The following is a 22,964-nucleotide window of genomic DNA, read 5'->3' on the forward strand; positions in this document are numbered from 1 at the left end:
AATACAAAATTACAGTAGTCAAACGTTAAGTCTTTTTATTTTTTTTATTTGCATTAAGCAACTGAACTGAAGTTTAATAAGCTAAACCTAATGAAAAGGCCGATTTTTTTTTATTAGCCTTTAATGCATTAAGGTAAAAAAACATTGTGCATGCAACTAGTGTCCCCCCCCCCCCCCTGCAGCTTCCCCCTTACCGTGATGCACAAAAGCAGAGGATCCTCCGGCTTTCTCTCTCCTCATTGACTGCTGTCAATCACAGGCAGTGAGGAGGGAGCAGGGTCGAGGGTCATTCATTATTGACAGACAGGAGTGAGGGTGGGGGGAGCCTAAAGTGCCCGCAGGGACCCCAGAATTAGAGGATCGAGGCTGCTCTGTGCAAAACCATTGCACGGAGCAGATAAGCATAATATTTATAGAAAAATTAATGTAAACCATTACTATAACTTTAAAATGAAAGATGGTGCTTGGTGGTTTGAGTCAGACCCAGACTTCTTATAGGTTTCTGATACTCTGCCAGTGAGAACTCCCACACATCCTTGCTCTGTTGTAGTCCACCTGAGAGTTTTGGGCGTTCCCTTCCAACCTTTGCATATCCAGGTACCTCCATGTATCGGATCCCCGTCGCACTCCGCTTGAGTGCTTCTGTCAGTACACAGCTTCCTCCAATCTGGACCATCAGATATCAGATTTTACAGCCGAATATTGTAACCAAGATGGAGACGAGACTATCTCAGTTACACAGCTTGAACATGGACCGTTTATTTTGAGATCTCACAAAAACATATACACCAGAATGACAATACAAACTGTAACCAGAAACCCAACATAAGCTAATTAACTAATTGTTTAGACAGCCTAGGTGACTCAGAGGCATGACCTTTCAGGACAGACTTGCTGTCTTTTAGCTCAGAAGACACAACCAACATTATCATAAATATAAACACAGCAAACCTTCTCACAATAGCAGAGACGAATTACAATTAGCAATACAAACAGTGATCTCCCCCCTCCTGAGCCTAGCAGGCAATATACTATAGTAGGAGTAGACTGTCCAGCTCCTACCCAGTTCTAGAGGCCTTTGATCAGTTCTTTATATATCCTGGGAGATATTGTGGATAAGTATTACTGTTACATTTAACCAATCACCGTCTCATTGTCCATTAAACAGCTGTCCATTTTTCTCATTCGCCCTGTGCCCCTAATGGACACAGGGTCACTTAGACATAGGAGGTGCATGGAGAGCTTAAACAAGGGTTTCCCAACCTCTCCAAGGGATTCTGGGTTCCACGGGCCCTCCCCTTCACACTCCATGAAATCCTTTTCTGTGCACGCCTTGAAGGACACAGTCAGTCTACAGATCTTCACAGATGGGTTTAATTACGCCATCTGCAGGAATAGGATGCTGGATGCAACAGAAAAGGAAACACCCTCGGGCAGCTTCTGCTGGTAGCTAAACTATTGAAGGACACAGTCAGAACTTAAGATTTTGACAGATGGAATGTCCCAAAACAGTGCCAGAAACAAAAAGGGAGGGCACAGAACTAAGAAACCAAACAGTACAAGGAACAGCACTCGTCAGAACTCAAACTGCTGCCCGCCAAACTTTCTGACCAAAACTGGTATCCGCATAAACAGCCAAGGACACGCTCAGCAACATGGTAGAATGAGCAGTAACAAGAAAGGGAGGTTCCCAGCCCACAAGGGCATGAACTTGGCAAATCCACATGGAAATATTTGATGCCTGTCCCTTACTTGGACCACCTAGGTCTGAACAAGGAAACAGTCTTTCAGACAGAATTCAGGTAAAATCTAATGACCCAAACTACATCCAAATAAAGAAGAGCCACTTGGCATGGAAGCACAGACTGCCAGACAATATCCTCATTAAAATGAAAGGCCAATACAACCTTCAGACAATCAAGGCCAAAAGGATCACCTTATCCTTACTAAAAACGGTTGCTTAAAAGAAAGTGCTCCTAGTTAGAAGACCATATGCACCCTATTGACAACCAGGAAGGCTTCCTTTAGCGTATAGAGGAATTTCTCAGATATACCCAAAATTAGGCTTTTTCAGAGCAAACAAAACCAGGCCTCGTGGTGCCAGAGAGGGCCTTATAGGTGAAACACCATGCATGACCTCCTGGATTAAAGGACCAAAGAGAAAGGGTAAATGTCCAAGCTCAAAGCATGGTGGAAATAATAGTCGGAGGGAGACCTTTATCCTTCAGCACCTGGCTTTTAACAGCCATACCATTAAAGTCAGCGACTGTAAAGCAGGGTGGCAGATCAGACCTAAGAAAGGAGACACCAAGGGATGTTCGCGACTAACCAAACAAGATTTGTGAACCAGGTCTGGGCACATACAATTCAGAGCAATCAGTAGTACCAGAATGACCTTCTGCCATATGCTCTGCACCAACTGGTGAAAAACATCTGTGTGTACCGACCATTCCCCCCCGATTCAGACTATGATGACTGCTAGTTGTGCACTCCCAGAGGGAGGACTCCAGACAAGGCAGGGACATTGAATTTCAGTGAAACGAGGGTCAGGGCCACTTCCAGTGCAGCTGCCGAGCTCTTAGTGCTGCCTTGATGGTGGAAGAAAGCCACAGTAGTGAACTGGATTCTGTTCAGGTGACCTTCAAAAAAGCTGTCCAATGAAAGAGGGAAAGGTGAATTGCTCCAAGATCCAATGTGCCTGGTTTTCTCACGAGTCTACTGACCCTGAAGTGACTCATCACCCCCCCCCCCCCCCCCCACCACCACCACCAAAGAGTCCTCTTGCCTAATCCACCGAAACACGACACCTTTTCCAGGTGGGACAATGGAATAGTCAAGTCCCACGACCCTAGAAAGCTGTTCTACCTGACCAGAATCACCCCGCTGCAGGAGCCTGGAACAGTTTTGCAAAGGAAGGAAGCAACCATGAGGTAGGCACTCCTGATGTCGACTGAGGCCAGGAGATTCTCCCTGGTGTAGAGAAGCTTCCACTGAGTGCACGACTCCATCTAAAACATGAATACTTTCACAAACGCATTTAAACTAAAACTATGAAGTCCTTCAGATCCAGAATCAGGCAGACGCCATCTTTTTTCACAACAGTGAAGCGATTTGAATAGAAGCCCCAATCCAATCCTATTGTGATTTGCTTGACATCAGCCCAAGCACAGTGCCATGACGGGAAGACCAGGTCCAACCATCGTACATGCAAACCGTAGGGTCAGGCAACTTTGTAAGGGCAGTGTCGTCACATCAATCCCACCACAGTGGGGAACTGCATGCACTCAAATGGCAGTTCTGGGAGAACTGCCTAGATCTATATACTGTATATCTGTCACCCAGCACCACAATTGACTAAAAACAAAAAAAATCCTTTGACTGGAGCAAATAATCCTAAAAAACAAGAAAGCAAAAAAAATAAAAATAAATCCTAGGTAGTAACTCCTAAGGGCAAGCCAAAAAAGTTCCTTTCATACAGCTCTCCAAGCCGCTCCAACTACTAGTGAAATAAATAGTTTTTTTTTTGCACCTGCTTGGGTCCAGCCAAGGAGTCAGCCAATTACATGGAGACTTGAATTTTTTTGAATTAATGCAAGGCTACCCTGATTGGTTGAGGTGGCGAGGCAGGTGGATGATGTCATAAATTCTACCTCAGCCAATCAGAAGAAGCCTTGAGCAGTGCTGACCCTGGCTTGATTTTGTTCCGATAATGGGATGGTAAGTAACTAATTACTTATCTACTCTACTCCTTAATGTAGCAATTCAAGTTTGTATCTATGTTTAGCCCTCAAGGTGTCAAAATTTTCCATTCATATATCCACTGTTTAAGCCCCGGAGAGGGCATGCTTTAAAATTACCCCCTTGTCATCCTACTTTTATCATCTCTATACCCTGAAATCTAAGTACACTACACTTGAGTCTTTACCAAGATCTCTTTTAAAATGTACTGGCATATATATATATATATATATATATATATATATATATAATATCTTTATTTAGGTTCACAATTCTGACAAAAAAGACGATAATCAATTAACAGCCATGAAAACGAGAGGACAAAGCAACCGAAGTGGATATTTGATCAAAGTACATAACATAAGGCCCGATTGGCCATCCAACATAGAGGGTGTTAAGAGACGGAGGCATCCTCTTCATGGTCATTAAAACATATGAGCCATATCACTATTAGTTTGCCTCTAGCCCTGCTACCATATTTAGCAGTAGTAATGAGCAAACCACTGAATTGGCCAGGAAAAACTAGAGGCCAGATAGCAGACAGATAAAGAAAACATGAAGCATTAAAACCAAACAACAAAAATAAAGGAAAAGAAGAAAAGCACTCTATTAAAATGTACTAGCAGTCATATATCAAATATCTCGGCTGATCAGGTCAAGTCTATAACACAGTGGTGTAGTGGTTAGCACTCTCACCTAGCAGTAAGAAGGGTCACTGGTTTGAATCCCAACCACGACACTACCTGCCTGGAGTTTGCATGTTCTCCCTGTGCGGGTTTCCTCTGGGTACTCTGATTTCCTCCCACACTCCAAAGACATGCAGGTCGGTTAATTGGCTTCTGTCCAAAAGTGGCCCTAGTATATGAATGGAGATCTTGGATTGTAGGCTCCTTGAGGGTAGGAACCGATGTGAGTGTGCAATGAACAAGGAAAGAGACAATTGTAGACACTCACTCAGGTTGAACTGGTGTCTTTATTCAACCTTAGTAACTATCATTTTCTAACAGTTAAACTCCTCCCACACGGACGGTACCCATTGGTTCTGCATTTGTGCAGGCCTCGTCTACATAATGAATCCAAGTGGTCCAAATTCCATAACATTTATCATGTCTGTCCATACATGTCGCCATCAAGTCCTCTGCAGCCCTAATATCGTTCACAAGACAAATCCATTCCAAGTGGCTTGAAACTTGACTGTTTTTCCAGTAGATGTGGATTAATCTCCTAGCTGCATTCAGGAGGTGAGGCAGTATTGACTTTCAATAAAGGCTGAGAGGGATGGTGGGGACATGGAGGAAACCCATTGAGAGTTGGGGAGGTCCATGTTCAAGATGAGGTTTATTTGGGTTCTAATGTCCTGCCAGTAAGGCTGTAACTTAGGGCAGTCCCACCAAATGTGAAAATAACCCCTATGCCCACAGTCCTGCCAGCACGCATTTGAGGAGGTTGGGTATATTTTAGCAAGTTTGGTGGGGACCCTATACATCTAGTCATTACCTTGAACCCATTCTGCATTTTTATGTCAACAGAACTAGAACTAGAGTGAGTAAGGTGGCATAAATGGTCAAGTTGCAGCTCAGTAAACTCATGTTGCAGGTCTCTTTCACATTCTCGAATGTATATTGGCTTTCCCTTGGGTTCCTGCCCTAGTAGCATCTCATAAAGGACAGATATGGAGCGCAGGATTGGACTGGCAGACATGCACAGCTTCTCAAAAGGCATGGAGGAGGTAGGGGAGCATATGGCTAGAGGTAGACCACGTGTAAAATGTAGAAGCTGTCTATATCTCCAATCGTTTAGTGGGGAATCTACCAAATTGAGCTCTAAGTTCCTTCAATGGGATTAATCCCTGGTCTTGGAAGAACATGCTGCACCTCACCTCGCCATCTGCTGTCCAGGCACGGAAGAAAGACAGGTGTTCCCCTGGGACAAACCAAGGGAAGCCTCCCAGGGGAGCTAGGGGTGAGAACCGAGGGGAAAGCTTTCCTGACCTGTTGAGGGCATCCCATTGCTGCAAAGCGTGAGCAGTAACTGGAGAAACAAATGGTGACAGACCTCTATGTGCCCAGGGAAACCATGGGCCATGGAATAAGTTGTGGTCGGCTAAAAAAATTTCAAAAGATACCCACACCTTAGTGGACACCTCATGGTGCCAGTCCAATACCCGCTGCAGAGCAATCGCCTCTTAATATTTGCGTATATCTGTGACTCCCAGGTCTCCCAACCGCTTAGGTCTCTGTAAGGTGCGAAGAGCCAATCAAGGGCTTCGCCCATGCCAGATATATTTTAAGAACGTACTGTAAAGGATAGAAAAGAAAGACCTGGGTAAAGAGATAGGCACCATTTGTAGAACAGGATTAGAGCTAAAACATTCATCTTTAACACAGACTCGGCCCATCCACGAGAAGGTCTCTTTGTCCCATCTGCGTAAGACTGTTTTTAAAGTGGAGAGTAGCAGGGTGTAAATACTGTTATAAAACTGGGAAGGGGGGGGGGGTAAGATAGACACCCAGATATTTCAGGCGAGTGTGGCACCAAGTAAAAGGAGAAAGAGGATTGCAACTGTGTACACAAGCTCGATGAGATATTCAAGGATAGAATTTCAGATTTATTATAATTGAATTTGAAATTTGAGAGAAAGCTAAAGTTCTGTAGTTCATCCATGATGTTGGGGAGAGAGATCAAGGGGTTATCCACGTAGAACAGGACATCATCCGCATAAGCAGATCATTTATGTTCCCTTAGCCCAGTGTTTCTCAAATCCAGTCCTTAGGCCCCCCCAACAGGTCATGTTTTCAGGTTTTCCATTATTTTTCACAGGTGATTTGATCAGTTTCACTGCCTTAGCAATTACTACAGCCGTTTCATCTGAGGGAAATCCTGAAAACATGACCTGTTGGGGGGGCCTGAGGACTGGATTTGAGAAACACTGCCTTAGCCCAACGACAAAGCCCGACATTTGGATTCAAGAACATCCTATCCTAGCAATGGTTCCAGGGTGAGGGCGAAAATGAGGGGGGACAGTGGGTAACCCTGCCTAGTTCCGTTCATAATAGGGAAGGTGCCCGAAAAGACACCATTCACCTTAACTCGGGCCTCAGGGGAGTTATAGAGCAAGGTTATCCAGGAGAACAAGTTAGGGCCAAGCCCTGGTCTGTTCAATACAGCTCGAAGGTATACCCAGTCGACCATGTCAAACACCTTTATAGTGTCAGTAGAAAGCAGGAGATAGGGTGAATAGCCAGTCTGCTTATGCCCACTGGATCAATTGAATTACCCGGTTAGAATTGTCCCTAGCTTCACTTCCAGTAATAAACCCCATCTGGTCTGGATGTATGGTAGATGGTATTATGGGTTTAAGACAGTTCACTAAGATCTTCGTGATATTTCTATATAGTTGTTGAGAAGTGATATCGGTCGGTAGCTTATAGGGGCAGTCTGGTCTTTCCCTTCTTTGGGGTGCACCATTATATGGGCCAGTAGTCCCTCTTTAGGTATAGCAGTACCCAACGCTAAAGTGTTAAAGTAGGCACACATTGGGCTAGACAAAGGGAGGAAGGTACTGTAATAGGCATTCGTATATCTGTCAGGACCTGGGCTTTTCCCTTTCGGGAGCTCTTTTACCACTGTTTCCAACTCCGTCTGGGTAATAGAGATATCAAGGTGCTTGCTAGTTTGGTTAATGAGTTGGGGGGGCTTGAGGTTCTGCCAGATACACCAGAATACGGCCCTGCCTCTGATCTGCCGTCGAGCCAGGCAGTGTAGCAGGGAGATGGTAGAGCTGGGCATAACAGTGCGGAAAGGCAGCCACAATCTTAGAGGAGTGAACTACTGGGGAACCCGTCGCGGTATGGAGTTTATGTACATGGCCCAAGGCCTGATGTCTCTTTAGGGCCTATATGGGTATATACACTATAAAGTAGTAGCTGAAATCTTTGTTGGTGGATTGGAGTACCCTCCAACAATCAACAAGGTGGTGGGAGTGCACGGATTTTCTGAAGTGTTTGAGGAAAGCGAAAGACTGGGTAGAATGCCCCGTGTCCATCCGTGGGTGTGGGCTGACATTGAAATCTACCCCCAAGCTCATTTGGCCCTCTCTAAAAGTGGAGATGGAGTCTAAGAAGGAGTCTAGGAAGGTGAGCTGTTAAGTGTTCGGTGGATACATGGTTGCAAAAGTGAATTTACGACCTAAAATGGTGCCTTTAATCAAAACGTATCTGCCATAAGAGTCAGTAAATTTGGTCCACCAGGACAAAGGGACATTGTTTACGTATGGCTATAGCAACTCCGCTCGATTTAAATTGCGGAGAGTTGCTGAGAAACCATTGCTTATACAGGTCGTGGGGAGACGGGGACCGAGTCAGTGCAAAAGTTTCTCACCTGTAATAAAATAATCTGTGCCCCCAAGCCTTTGGTTTCGAGCCACAACTTACTGGGTTTATTAGGCGATCCTAAGCCACGGACATTATACAATACCATTTTCAGGGAAACCATAACGTACGGAAATCGTGGAAGTATCCCAGGTCTAAGTCAGGAGGAAGAAGAGACCTGCAAGTGACTGATCCAAGAATCAAGGAGTGCTGAGAAAATAGGAGGTAAAAAAATCCAGAAAACAAAGAACCATCAAGACATACAATACATTCAAGGGGAACTTTGCCATAAAGGGCACCCCGAAAGTATCCAACCACTACTAGTCAGGAATCTCCACTCAGCCTTCTGGCCAAAAATATAGTGGAGATTAGCGAGTAGCACAGCACCAGGTGCGAGCCAGGCAGAGGGAAAAAAAAAACGTTCAGCATTAAAATCACAGCAGCAAAGATGTGAAAAACCAAATTACCACAGCAGCAGTAAAAAATTGAAAAAGAACCCTGAAGGAAACAATATCAAGTTAGACAGTCAGTTCACATGGGGAGATTGCGATATGGCCGGTGGGTCATCTCTAGACCTGCGCCTGTTGGGTCCCCTGTGGCATGCAGGGCGCCAATGCTGTGGGTGTGCAAGGAATGGAATTTCCGGTGAGGACCTCCAGTCTGGAACATCAATGGCGGGTAAGCTTTAAGTGTTGCAGGCAACTCCTCTTTATTGAGCAAGATGTAGACCAGATTTACATCCTGAAGGGCCTCAAGTAGTGGCTTGAGGGCACAATGTTGCATTAAGGTGCGTCTGGAAAGATCCGCGAAGGAGGACAACTTTGCGCCAAAGTCCACGTGGTGGACACCTCTGACATGAAACATTATGCATTCCTTCAGGGAATAATTGTGCAGCTTGCAGATAATATCCCTTGGCTTGTCTGGGTCATCTGAAGGTGGACGGAGGTCTCTATGAGCACGGTATATTTCAATGTGATGAGGTGCTGCCTGACCAAGAATCTGTTTGAATGAATGAATAAATGACTTGTATATCGCTACCTCTGCTAACTGAATCGCCTCAGGGCGCTTTTGCCGCCGACGTCCATCTGCGGTATAGCGCGGTCCTTTACACCAAGTTTCCCGACGCGCTTACAAACACATACACATATTTTGGCCAATTTTTTAGACAGGGTCTAATTAACCTACCAGCATGTCTTTGGAGTGTGGGAGGAACCCAAAGTAGCCAGAGGAAACCCATGCAGGAACAGGGAGGATATGCAAACTCCAAATAGATGGTGTCATGGTTGGGATTTGAACCAGCGACCCTAAAAGACCTCGCAGTTAAGGAACTATATCCCTGGGAGCAGTAGCTTCTGGCATGCCTCTAATATAGATGTTAACTCTGTGACTTCTATTCTCAAAATCATCCATCTGATCTATTAGAGTTAAAGGGGTTGCTAAGCTAAAAAAAATTTTTGGCAATATCTAATCTATATGCATCATGAATCTAGCTGTTCTTTCAGCCAAAATTTTTATTTACCTGTTAGATAAATAGGCTTTATCAGCACTTCCTCCTTTCCTCTCTGTATGTTCTCAACTTCTGGGTTCCCGCGTGTGCTCCCTGCAGAAACGTTACGGCTTCAAAAGGAACTACAATTCCCTTGATGCTTAGCAGCATCACGCATGCACAGTGCTGCTTTTTCACTGTGTGGTGACGAACCTGAGCCACACTTCCAAGTCAAGAAAAAAAATAGGGGGGTGGGGTAAATAAACATGTTATACTTACCTGCCCTGTGTAATGATTTTGCACAGAGCAGCCTTGATCCACTTCTTTTAGGGTCCCCTGCCTGCGGTTCTGGCTCCTGCCCCCTACCGAGTGCCCAATAGAAAGCTCATCTCCGCCCGCCTCTTTTTCCTCTCTGGCTGGGTAAGCCATTGAGGAGGGGGAGACCCAGTAGAGCCCCTGCTCTCTTGCACATTGGTGCAAGAACTGTTGCATATTGAATGCATGTGTGTAAAAAAAAAAACTTCTGCCCTTTAGAACCACTTTGTTTGAATTTTTTATGGTTTGTGCTAAGGCATGGGTCAGCAACCTGTCAATTGCAACTATCCAACAGGTAAATCATGTCGCCAGCTCCTGCCTGTACCTGCAACCTTTGCAGATCAGAGTGGAGATTTAAAATTTGGAAAGCCGAGCCTAAGAACTAAGAAAGGGACAATGTCCCGCCTTGGGGCTATGTGGGTATGAGAGACAGTGTCTGTGCCAAGGAGGCCATAGGGCAGTCTGGTGGGGCATATTCGGCAAAGCAAGTTACTGAAGGCTGGAGGTATAAAGGCTGCAGGGGGTAGGTGCCAGGAGGCTGTAACAACAACAGGTCCTCAGTGCAGACTGGTAATGTTAAGCAAGGCTGCTGCTGCATACAGTGCACATGTGTACCTGCTAGACAACAGCACTTATATTGCATATAGTGGCAGCTGCCTAACAGTAGGAAACCGCAAATGTCCAGGGCTGTAGATAAAAAACAGGCAGCTGCTTGTTAAACACCTCTGACTGCTGCACTGTGCCTTATGTACCATCTGACCTCTGCTTACATTCCACTGATCCTGAGCTCTGTGCGACTACTTATCTCTGGTTTATGACTCCTGTCCTCTTCCCTAAGGACCCCTGTACTCTGTCCTACAAACTACTGACTATACACTGTCCTACCTACTACTGACCTCTGTACACTGCTCTACATACTCCTGCTTAAAACTTGTTGGGGTGACAGACAGTTTAATCGCTGAGGCTATTTTTTAGGGCCTGTTAAAACTAGAATGTGGTGCGTTCTGTGGCAGTTTCCTGAACCACATTCCAATCGCACTGTCCTTGCGATCTGCGGCGCGTGTTAGTGAGTGCAAAGTTAAAGACACGCCAAACACAGGTCACAAATGCACTGCTTTTGCCCATATCAGATTGCATGTTACAAAAGTACTATATGATCCAGTTGCAATGCATCTCCAAAAGTAGTGCATGCACTACTTTTGGTGCCATGCAATTTCAAGCCATTCAAAATGTAAATAACTGCACAAGAATCAGTTTCTATGTGCTTCACATGCAGTTCCTAGTGTGAATTTGCCCTTAAGGTAGGTCAAGTTTGTATTTTTACACTGATGGGTTTTTTTTCATCATATTTTTTTACAAATTTTCTTCATGCTACATAGCATTAAAGGAGATAAGCTAGATTTTATTTTATTGAGGAAAGTGCCATTACACTCTTCCAAAGCAGTATCTAAAAAGAGAGGAAAATAGATTATATAAATATACAAACATAGAATGGCCACAGCTATGTTGACTGAATAACCAAAAAATTCTCTGTTTCCTGTATATTGATAAACTGAAGATATATTAAACAACATTGATTATGCTTCAAGTATGAAAGAACACAAGAGTTATCAGTTTCTATTACAAACGGTTTTCATACAGAAAAAGTAAAGGGTCAATAAGTATGAGAGACATATTTACCAACCCCCGTTCTTGATCCTGAAATTGGATCTGTGTGCCCACTGCTGCCCACAGCCAGCAAAAGGAAACAAGGGGCACAACCTGCAGTGGCAAACAGCAGTAGCAGCTGGATGAGAGAGGGGGTTTACATTTTCAACAAGAGCTTTGGTCAGCACCTGTCAGTCTCTAATCAGAGCAATTTTTTTTTTAATCAGCAGCATTTGGGGGAACAGTTCCACATTAGGTTCATGGTTACTAAAGCAACCATAAACCTATAGCAGGATATAGGATGCAGCCAACGTAAGACATAATGACTAAGCCAAGAAGAAGTTCTGTTGTCACTGTATGGCTTACGTTGGTGACAGCAACACGGTTAAGGCAGAGTAGAAGCCCACTTTATGAACTTGACATGGCCTAAAATGTTCCTAGGGTAACGGTGATTTAGAACAGGAACTTTGTTCCCTGTAAACACCTGTGTTGATCTTCAAATTAACCTGTGTCCCAGTGGAGTCCCATGAATCCTAGGCCTGGGCTGTACACTCTGCTCAGGTTGAGACTTATGCTTGCCATACACTATACGAAAAATCGTCTGAAATTCGATCATTTAGACAATTTGTTTGTTTTTCGTGCAGTTAAAGGGCACAAAAATCGATAATCGTTGGGACGTTTTTGAGCCAAAAAAATGAAGGACAAGTTTGGAAATTTTCTGCCGAACTAACGATAAATTGAAAGGTTAATGTGTTTCTGCACTAGGTATATGTATATATAATAATAATAAAAAAAAAAAAAAAGCATTCATTTATGTCCACTGAACTGAATTTATCTGTGATTACATGACGGCACTGTTTGCGTTCACTGCCAAATTTTCCTTTTTCTAAATGGGTTCGGACAATTTTTCGTATAGAGTATGAACAGCATAAGCCTCATGCACCTTCTAGTGCTATTCCCCACACTCATACTGCAATATGCCAAGCAGTGGACTGGTATAACACAGCTTTAGGCAGTTCCAGGTTACTTTATGATTAGCAGCAATAAACAAAAACTCACCCACAGTACTGATCAGGCTCCAGAGCACTGGTCCCTTCCCTGCCAGAGACAAGAACACCTTAATGATCGCCTTCCAGCAAGAGAACTGCATTTTTGGGCTATATTGTGGAAATGTGTCAATCTGGACAACCAGGAGACGCTCAAGAACAGGTGTGTATACTTCAGGTATCTGAAGAAGAAAACGACTATTAGCATTAATGATTTTCACTGCAGGAAACATATACTACACATAAAAAAGCAACTACAGCTGGAATCCACAAAACGTGTATTTTGAATCAGCATTGGGTTCTACTAAATGTTTAACCTGAAAAAACATTTTAAAATGTTTGATTTTAATAAGACGCTGTAATGGGATTGAAGGCTGGAACTCCAGGCAAGCAAAATTAAATAAATACACCAACACTAATTCTTTGGATAAATCATGGCCACGGCTTTATTATTGGTTTAATAACATCAATGTCAGTAAACACTTAAAAATTCAATATTACATTTTTAATAAATGTAACAACTACTTTAATACTGAGCACTTTTACCCAGGCCAAATTTTGTCGCACTTTGAATGACAATTGTGCGGTCATGCAACACTGTACCCAAATTAATTTAGAATTGTCTTTATACAAATAGAGCTTTCTTTTGGTGTATTTAATCACCGCTGGGTTTTTTGTAAAAAAATCTCGTAAATTTATTTTTTTAAATAAAGTCATTTATTTTTCTCCTACACTGATGTGCGCTGATGAGGCTGCACTAAAAGGTAGCACTTACTGGCATATAACTGATGGGCACAGACTGACCACACTGTTGGGCACTGTATTGTAATCAGGGAGCTGATGATCAGTGCCTCGATTACCTTTACAAGTTTTTCCTGTGTGGAGATGCTGCTCATCAGCTCTTCTCACCTCACACACTGTCAGTGTGAGAGAAAAAAAAGCTGATAAATTGCACTTACTTGTTTACATGTGATCGGCTGTGATTGGACACAGCTGATCACAGGGGTAATGAGCCACGGCTCTTTGCCGAGATCAGGGGGGGTGTGCCATATCCCAGGAACATGGCATGCCCATGAACACGGCTAAACTGGGTGCTGTCATATGACGTCATCCCAGAATGAGAGCTGTACCTCTCCGAGATGCAGTAAGTGGTTAAGCACACAGCCCCGCCATTATGACTCGGGCCAAATCAAACTTTAGTGTCAACAGAATAAATCGATTCCCCCCCCTTATTAAAAGGGTCTAACCTCATAAGCCGTGACAAGGGATGGGGCGGGGCTGTAACAACGAGAATTGTCTGGTGACTGACAAAATCCTTTATCCGGAGCCCCCTTTTATAGGGGTCCCCAAGATTTCTGGAACCTTCTTTCATGTGCCTAAACTGACCAATCCACTAATAGCCCCCAAAAAATCTATAATGTTTTTAAAGAGGTGACTTTGCTTGGCCAATGAAAAAGCCCCCCTATTAACTGTAATATTCTAGGGGAGTTAGAAACTTCCCCTGCCTCAATCTCATGAGAAAATTGGGGGGGGGGGGGGGGGGGCTTGAAACTGGCTTTCCACCCTTTTTCACATTCCTCCAGTTCATAGGACGTTCATATAATAACCTGTATAGATTTTTTCCCGTGATCTTCCACAGGGAATATACTGCATTTCAATGGATGTTCTGACATATAAAAGTTATTTTTATACTTAGTATTAAATCCTTTTCCCCATGTGTTAACGGAGTAGTAATGGGTTAACAGTTGTCAGCGTTTTTTTTTTTTTTTTTTTTTGCTGTGTCTCATTGAGCAGAACTCCATTTATTTCTTGCACTGTAGATGCAACAGAAAGTGAGAGGATGTTGGCCAATTTGAGAGAAATTGTTTCTTAGACCGTTGTCATTGGAACAAGTGTCCCCTGTATGCCTCTATCTTTTTTTTTATTATTTAACTCCCCACCCAGTGAGCGAAGTGCATATAGGTCCCGATCTTATGGATGGCTGTGTTGTCCCCTAAACACACCTCTATAGATTCACACCCTTTTGAAGCCCATATTATGGGAGTTCCTGTGAGGGAGGTACAGGCAGTACACACAGACTTGTCCCCTCAAAGCTGAGTCATCTGTCATCATCATGATCAATGCTGCTTGTTTACTCATAATACAAAAAGATAATTCAGTATAAAGTATCTGCATGCATACAAATAACTGCAGTTGCATTATACAAAGCCACAACTTGAATGATCTTTTACTATTATATAGTTAGTAAGGTTGAATAAAGACACCAGTCCATCCATGGGCGTCCGCAGAACTTTTTTCAGGGGGGGGCATAATTTTATGGACACCCACACTCAGCCCCTTTTTTCGGCAATGTCATGAAGGGGACGGGCTTAGTCATTATCACATAAAGCTTAGGCAGGCAGGCAAAGGTTTGAGAAATTTGATGCAAAAGCTTAATAGAAGGATCAAGCTGCCATTGCCTGATTAGCAATTTCTAATCTGTTTTTTTCTTTACACTATTGAATGCACCAAATTATTCATACACACATGATCAAGGCACTACAAGTGAGTTATAAAAAGAAAACACATGTAGAATCTGCATTTGGTGTTAACAAAGGACAAATAAAATATATACATTTATTTACCAAGGAATTCTTCTCTGATGACAGCTACGGTGCTGCTTGTGTCTACAAAACGTACTCCAAGTGACATCTGTTCTTTTCCAGAAATGTCAGCACTTTCATCAGCAATGATCGAAAACCCATTTGAGATGTTGACTAAGGATTCCAGATCTTCTCGTAACGTTTCTTCACATAATCGAATCAATTCATTTTCAACACGAACTGATGTATAACGTGCATTAACTGGTGCATTTTCAAGATGGTTCTTTAGGATCAGATCTCCTGCTTCAATGCGAAATTGGTACAAACTTTGCACGTTTCCAGTTGTACTTTGTTTCCCACGTAAAGCAATGTCATGTGTTCCACAAAATATGATAGTAGACAAAATTGGAAATAACTTTTTCCGATTTTCTTCAACTTGCCTTTTCACAGCGCTGTCTATTTGGCAAACAATACTTGTTTCAGGTTTCTTTCTGATCTCCAAAAAATTTGTTGCATCCACTTGTGCATTTTTATGCCAAGACGTTAAAACATGGTTCCGTGCACCTTCATGGAAATCTTTATATTTTGTGAAAGGCCTAGTTATGAATGCTCCTTGTATCCCGCGATGAACTGGCTGTGTAAAAACTGTACAATACTTGCAAATCGCACCTTTCATTTGTGGAGAGTAGCTAAGCCAAGGTGAATATTGATTAATCCACACCTGACGGAAAAAGCGTGGTCCGGTTGAATCTTTCTTGAAGTCATAATTTTCTGGTGGGTTATATGTATTTATTAGCAGATTGTATTTAAGATCATCTGTTAGTTTTTTTTGATGAATTTAAATACAATCCAATGTCATTTACAGGAGCATCAACAGGAGAATCAACATGGCTACATTCTATTGGAGCTGGAACTGGACCTGCAGAACTGCTAGTGCTTGATTCTGCCTCTTGTTCACCATGTCTAGATTCTTGTGTTGCTCCCTTATCAGATTCTACATCATCCAATTTGCGTTTTGAAAAGAATTTGCGGATATCCATTTCTAAAAAGAAATGGGGATCATTAAGTACTCTGCTCATCACCTGGCTATATCACTTGATTGCACCCAAAAGACTTGCCACAGCACCAGCTCTATAGATATAACCCCACGGCACCAGATCCACAGCACATGAAATAACCCCACAGCACCAGATATAGATTCACTGCACTGCAAGATCCAGAGTACCAGAAAAACAGCATCACCAGCTATAAAACCACAGTACAAGATATAAACCCACAGCACAAGATATAAACTCAGAATTCAGGGTTCAGGAGTGCATTGTGCTCAGAATGCAGAAATCAGGACTGCTTTGCGCTCAGAATGCAGGAATCAGGACTGCATTGCGCTCAGAATGCAGGAATCAGGACTGCATTGCGCTCAGAATGCAGGAATCAGGACTGCATTGCGCTCAGAATGCAGGAATCAGGACTGCATTGCGCTCAGAATGCAGGAATCAGGACTGCATTGCGCTCAGAATGCAGGAATCAGGACTGCATTGCGCTCAGAATGCAGGAATCAGGACTGCATTGCGCTCAGAATGCAGGAATCAGGACTGCATTGCGCTCAGAATGCAGGAATCAGGACTGCATTGCGCTCAGAATGCAGGAATCAGGACTGCATTGCGCTCAGAATGCAGGAATCAGGACTACATTGCGCTTAGAATGCAGGAATCAGGACTGCATTGCGTTCAGAATGCAGGAATCAGGAGTACATTGCGCTCAGAATGCAGGAATCAGGAGTGCATTGCGCTCAGAATGCAGGAACCAGGACTGCATTGCGCTCAGAATGCAGGAATCAGGACTGCATTGCGCTCAGAATGCAAGGATCAGGACTGCATTGCGCTCAGAATGCAGGAATCAGGACTGCATTGCGTTCAGAATGCAGGAATCAGGAGTGCATTGCGCTCAGAATGCAGGAACCAGGACTGCATTGTGCTCAGAATGCAGGGATCAGGACTGCATTGCGCTCAAAATGCAGGAACCAGGACTGCATTGTGCTCAGAATGCAGGAACCAAGACTGCATTGTGCTCAGAATGCAGGAACCAGGACTGCATTGCGCTCAGAATGCAGGAACCAGGACTGCATTGCGCTCAGAATGCAGGAACCAGGACTGCATTGCGCTCAGAATGCAGGAACCAGGACTGCATTGCGCTCAGAATGCAGGAACCAGGACTGCATTGCGCTCAGAATGCAGGAATCAGGACTGCATTGCGCTCAGAATGCAGGAACCAGGAGTGGAATGCATTGCACTCAGAATGCAGGAACCAAGACTGCATTGCGCTCAGAATGCAGGAACCAGGACTGCATTGCGCTCAGAATGCAGGAACCAGGACTGCATTGCGCTCAGAATGCAGGAACCAGGACTGCATTGCGCTCAGAATGCAGGAACCAGGACTGCATTGTGCTCAGAATGCAGGGATCAGGAGTGGAATGCATTGCACTCAGAATGCAAGGATCAGGAGTGGAATGCATTGCACTCAGAATGCAGGGATCAGGGGTGTGTTACACTCACATTGCAGAGTTTAGGAGTGGGTTGCGCTCAGAATGCAGAGATTAGGAGTGTGTTATGCTCAGATTGCAGAGTTTAGGAGTGGGTTGCACTCAGAATGCAGGGATCGGAGGGAGGTGGGGGTGATATGAAGGGTGCTACAGGACACTGCTATGGGGGTGACCCTGCCCATAGAAGTGTCCTCTGCCCCGTTCACATCACCTCCCCCCCACACACACACACAGTGGTGTCTTCTGCCCCCCCTTTACCCTATAGCAGTAACCTCCCCCCTTTCCCTCCCCTTCCATAGCACAGTGTCCTACCTGTTTCCACAGCGGAGACTGGGTGGCAGCACAGTTATGGACAGAGGGCGGGAGCTGGCAGAGTGACTTTTCATATTAGCAACCTGGCGAATGGTTGCTTAGAACCACCCTGTGTGCTAGAAACAAATCACCAGCGGTTTAACATAAAAAGTTTGTTTCGCCAGCTTCTCTTCCCACCCTCCGTTCTGAGCTGCGCTTACTCCCGGTCTCTGCTGTTCACTGATGACAGTGGTGGAGGAGGATAGAGGCAGTAGGGCGAGAGAGAGACTGTGACATAGATGGCATGGTGGAGCCACCCACGGAGGAGGCTGGGATGGGAGACAAGGACTGGCACATAGAAAGTGGGGGTCGGCGGCGCAGAAACCTGTTTGCGGTGGACAGGTGGACTAAGATTGTCAGGTTACCGACCCCCATTATAGTCTTGTGAAGGAAACCTGGAGAATGGGCTGTAATAATAATTCAGATTTTTTTTAAAACACAAAAAAGTATAGGCTATATTTATATGGACTGGTACGGCCTGAGCAACTTCCAATGCAATGTGGAGCTGAATGATCTCTTATATAACACATATATCTTTTAAGCCTAGAGAAAGTACATCTTTTATATTGCAATACATCTGTTATGGCAGTGGTGCTGGTGCTCAAAGTTTTTGAGGGGGTCCAAAAAAGCTGAAAAAAAAATCATCACTGTGCCCATCAAATGTAGTCACTGTGCCAAACGCTGCCAGTGTGCCCATCATATGTTGCCAGTGTGCCCATCATGATTGGCGGAGAGGCACTTTAGTGTTAGGAAAGCAAATAGTCATTCGCTTTTCTAACATAGCCGAGTGACCTGCGAGCGCCCAGCATGGTGCATGTAGGTGACCTTTTTTGATGCCTATTAGAGCCTATGGCTCTAATCAGGTGCTTAACCACTTGTCACCCAGGCCAATTCTGCCATTTCTCTCCTACATGTAAAAATCTTTTTCTTTTTTTTGCTAGAAAATTACATAGAACCCCCAAATATTATATATATGTTTTTTTTTTTTTGTTTCTTTTAGCAAAGACCCTAGAGAATACAATAGCGGTTGTTGCAACTTTTTATTTCGCACAGTATTTGCGCAGCAATTTTTCTAACTTTTTTTGTGGGAAAGAAACAGTTTTGTACTTAAAAAAACAAAACAGTAGAGTTAGCCCAATGTTTTTGCATATTTTGAAAGATGAAGTTACGCCGAGTAAATAGATACCTAACATGTCACGCTTCAAAATTGCACACTCGTGGAATAGCGCCAAAGTTCGGTACTTAACCACTTTCAGACCGGACCATTTTGCTGGTAAATGACCAGAGGTCTTTTTACACTTTGGCACTGCGCTGCTTTAACTGGTAATTGCGCGGTCATGCAATGTTGTACCCAAACAAAATTTGCGTCCTTTTCTTCCCACAAATAGAGCTTTCTTTTGATGGTATTTGATTGCCTCTGCGATTTTTATTTTTTGCGATATAAACGTAAAAAGACCGCAAATTTTGAAAAAAAATGATATTTTCTACTTTTTGTTATTAGAAAAATCCAATAAACTCAATTTTAGTCATACATTTAGGCCAAAATGTATTCAGCCACATGTCTTTGGTAAAAAAAAAGTCAATAATTGTATATTTATTGGTTTGCGCAAAAGTTGTCACATCTACAAACTAAGGTACGTTTTCTGGAATTTACGCAGCTTTTAGTTTACGACTGCCTATCTCATTTCTTGAGGTGCTAAAATGGCAGGGCAGTACAAAACCCCCCCAAATGACCCCATTTTGGAAAGTAGACCCCCTAAGGAAATTGATAAGAGGCATGTTGAGCCCATTGAATATTTTATTTTTTTGCCTCAAGCGATTGAATAATGACAAAAAAAAAATTTTTTTTTTTTTTTTACACAAAGTTGTCACTAAATGATATATTGCTCACACATGCTATGGGCGTATGTGAAATGACACCCCAAAATAAATTCTGCTGCTTCTCCTGAGTACGGGGATACCACATATGTGGGACTTTTTGGGAGCCTAGCCGCGTACGGGGCCCCGAAAACCAAGCACCGCCTTCAGGCTTTCTAAGGGCGTAAATTTTTGAGTTCACTTCTCACTACCTATTACAGTTTTGAAGGCCATAAAATGCCAAGATGGCACAAAACCCCCACAAATGACCCCATTTTAGAAAGTAGACACCCCAAGCTATTTGCTGAGAGGCATGTTGAGTTCATGGAATATTTTATATTTTGCCACAAGTTGCGGGAAAATTACAAACTTTTTTTTTTTTTTTTTTTTTTTCACAAAGTTGTCACTAAATGATATATTGCTCACACATGCCATGGGCATATGTGAAATGACACCCCAAAATAAATTCTGCTGCTTCTCCTGAGTACGGGGATACCACATATGTGGGACTTTTTGGGAGCCTAGCCGCGTACGGGGCCCCGAAAACCAAGCACCGCCTTCAGGCTTTCTAAGGGCGTAAATATTTGACTTCACTCCTCACTACCTATTACAGTTTTGAAGGCCATAAAATGCCAAGATGGCACAAAACCCCCACAAATGACCCCATTTTAGAAAGTAGACACCCCAAGCTATTTGCTGAGAGGCATGTTGAGTCCATGGAATATTTTATATTTTGCCACAAGTTGCGGGAAAATTACAAACTTTTTTTTTTTTTTTTTTTTTTTCACAAAGTTGTCACTAAATGATATATTGCTCACGCATGCCATGGGCATATGTGAAATGACACCCCAAAATAAATTCTGCTGCTTCTCCTGAGTACGGGGATACCACATATGTGGGACTTTTTGGGAGCCTAGCCGCGTACGGGGCCCCGAAAACCAAGCACCGCCTTCAGGCTTTCTAAGGGCGTTACAGTTTTGAAGGCCATAAAATGCCAAGATGGCACAAACCCCCCCCAAATGACCCCATTTTGGAAAGTAGACACCCCTAAATTTAGGGGTACACTAGTGAGACTAGGTAATAAATGGCGGGTGCCCTGAAACTATAAAAAAATAACTAACCAACCAGCGTCACCTGTAACAGTTATATGGTGATCACTGGTGAAAGGGTTAACTAGGGGGCAATCAGGGGGCTTTATGCGGTAGTATATGGGGGTCCCTGGCGCTATAAAAAGCTGCGGCGAACCTAAATACCTACTTGCCTAACTAGCGTCACCTGTGACACTAATACAGCGATCAGAAAAACGATCGCTTATTAGGCTGGGTTCACACTGGAGCGATGCGGGAACGCCACGAATGCGCGGCGGGTTCCCGCATCGCATGCCTCCCGGCGGCAGTTCACACTGCCCTATGCGAACTGCTGGGAGTGTCAGTGAAATGTTACTGACACCCCCAGATCAGTTCGCATATCGCAGTGCGATCTGCAAACTCGGATCGCATGGTGTGAACACCCATGCGATCCGATTCTGCTGCGGGCCAAAAAAAGGGTCCCGTGCGAATTTGCGGCGGGTGCGGCGGGTGTGGCGGGTGCGGCGAATGGCTGAACTCGAATCGCACAGAGATCGGATGTGATTTGCACTGCAGTGCGAATCACATCCGTTCTCAAACCGCTGCAATCTGAACCCAGCCTTAGTGACACTGGCGACGGGGGGTGATCACGGGGTTAAACCTTTATTGGGGGGGTTAGGGGGGTACCTTAGAACTAAAGGGGGCTAACCCTAACTGTCCTAACAGTTATTAGTCACAAATGACACCCGCCGGGTGATCAGGGGGTTAAACCTTTATTAGGTAATAAATGGCGGGTGCCCTGAAACTATAAAAAAATAACTAACCAACCAGCGTCACCTGTAACAGTTATATGGTGATCACTGGTGAAAGGGTTAACTAGGGGGCAATCAGGGGGCTTTATGCGGTAGTATATGGGGGTCCCTGGCGCTATAAAAAGCTGCGGCGAACCTAAATACCTACCTGCCTAACTAGCGTCACCTGGGACACTAATACGGCGATCAGAAAAATGATCGCTTATTAGGCTGGGTTCACACTGGAGCGATGCGGAAACGCCGCGAATCCGCGGCGGGTTCCCGCATCGCATGCCTCCCGGCGGCAGTTCACACTGCCCTATGCGAACTGCTGGGAGTGTCAGTGAAATGTTACTGACACCCCCAGATCAGTTCGCATATCGCAGTGCGATCTGCAAACTCGGATCGCATGGTGTGAACACCCATGCGATCCGATTCTGCTGCGGGCCAAAAAAAGGGTCCCGTGCGAATTTGCGGCGGGTGCGGCGGGTGTGGCGGGTGCGGCGGGTGCGGCGAATGGCTGAACTCGAATCGCACAGAGATCGGATGTGATTTGCACTGCAGTGCGGTGCGAATCACATTCGTTCTCATAAACCGCTGCAATGTGAACCCAGCCTTAGTGACACTGGCGACGGGGGGTGATCACGGGGTTAAACCTTTATTGGGGGGGTTAGGGGGGTACATTAGAACTAAAGGGGGCTAACTCTAACTGCCCTAACAGTTATTACAGTCACAAATGACACCAATGCAAAAAAAAAAAAAAAAAAAAAAAAAATGACATTGGTGTCACTGTGACTGGGGGGCAGGGGTAATTGGGGGGGTGATCGGGGGGTAAAGGGGGGGTGTGAGTGTGCCTGGCATGTTCTACTGTGTGTGGGATGTGTTGGTGCAACTCACTGATCCGCTCTCCTCCGTGTCGGAACGAAAAATACCGACACGGAGGAGAGAATACATCACTTCCTCTCCTGTGTTTACATTACAGGAGAGGAAGTGATGTCACCGGGGATTTCTATTCGTCGGGAGCGATCGCGAGGGGGTGGCCATGAATGAATGGCCGTCCCCTCGTCCGGGATCGCTCCCGAACGAAAACCGACCGCCGCAGGCACCGGGCGGGGGCCCGATCGGGCCCCCGACCCGCGGGAGGCAAATCACGTACATGTACGTGCTTATGCCTG

The 22,964-nt window shown here is 44.4% G+C and overlaps 1 protein-coding gene across 5 annotated transcripts in view; it reads right to left on the reverse strand.

Moving 5' to 3' along the window:
* The window catches only part of PRKDC (protein kinase, DNA-activated, catalytic subunit), a 794,135-nt gene that overhangs the window by 639,565 nt on the left and 131,606 nt on the right, over positions 1-22,964 (reverse strand). For all 5 annotated transcript variants that reach the window (XR_013277654.1, XR_013277655.1, XM_077492661.1 and 2 more), the window contains exon 13: positions 12,616-12,784. Coding sequence is in view for 3 of the 5 variants with exons in the window: in XM_077492661.1 (XP_077348787.1) it covers positions 12,616-12,784 (169 nt within the window). In the remaining 2 variants the exon portion in view is untranslated. The remainder of the gene's footprint in view (positions 1-12,615; positions 12,785-22,964) is intronic.

Source organism: Lithobates pipiens, unplaced genomic scaffold, assembly GCF_037356315.1.
Source record: "Lithobates pipiens isolate NorthernLeopardFrog02 unplaced genomic scaffold, aLitPip1_a1.2 Scaffold_19, whole genome shotgun sequence".
NCBI classification, from domain to species: Eukaryota; Metazoa; Chordata; class Amphibia; order Anura; family Ranidae; genus Lithobates; species Lithobates pipiens.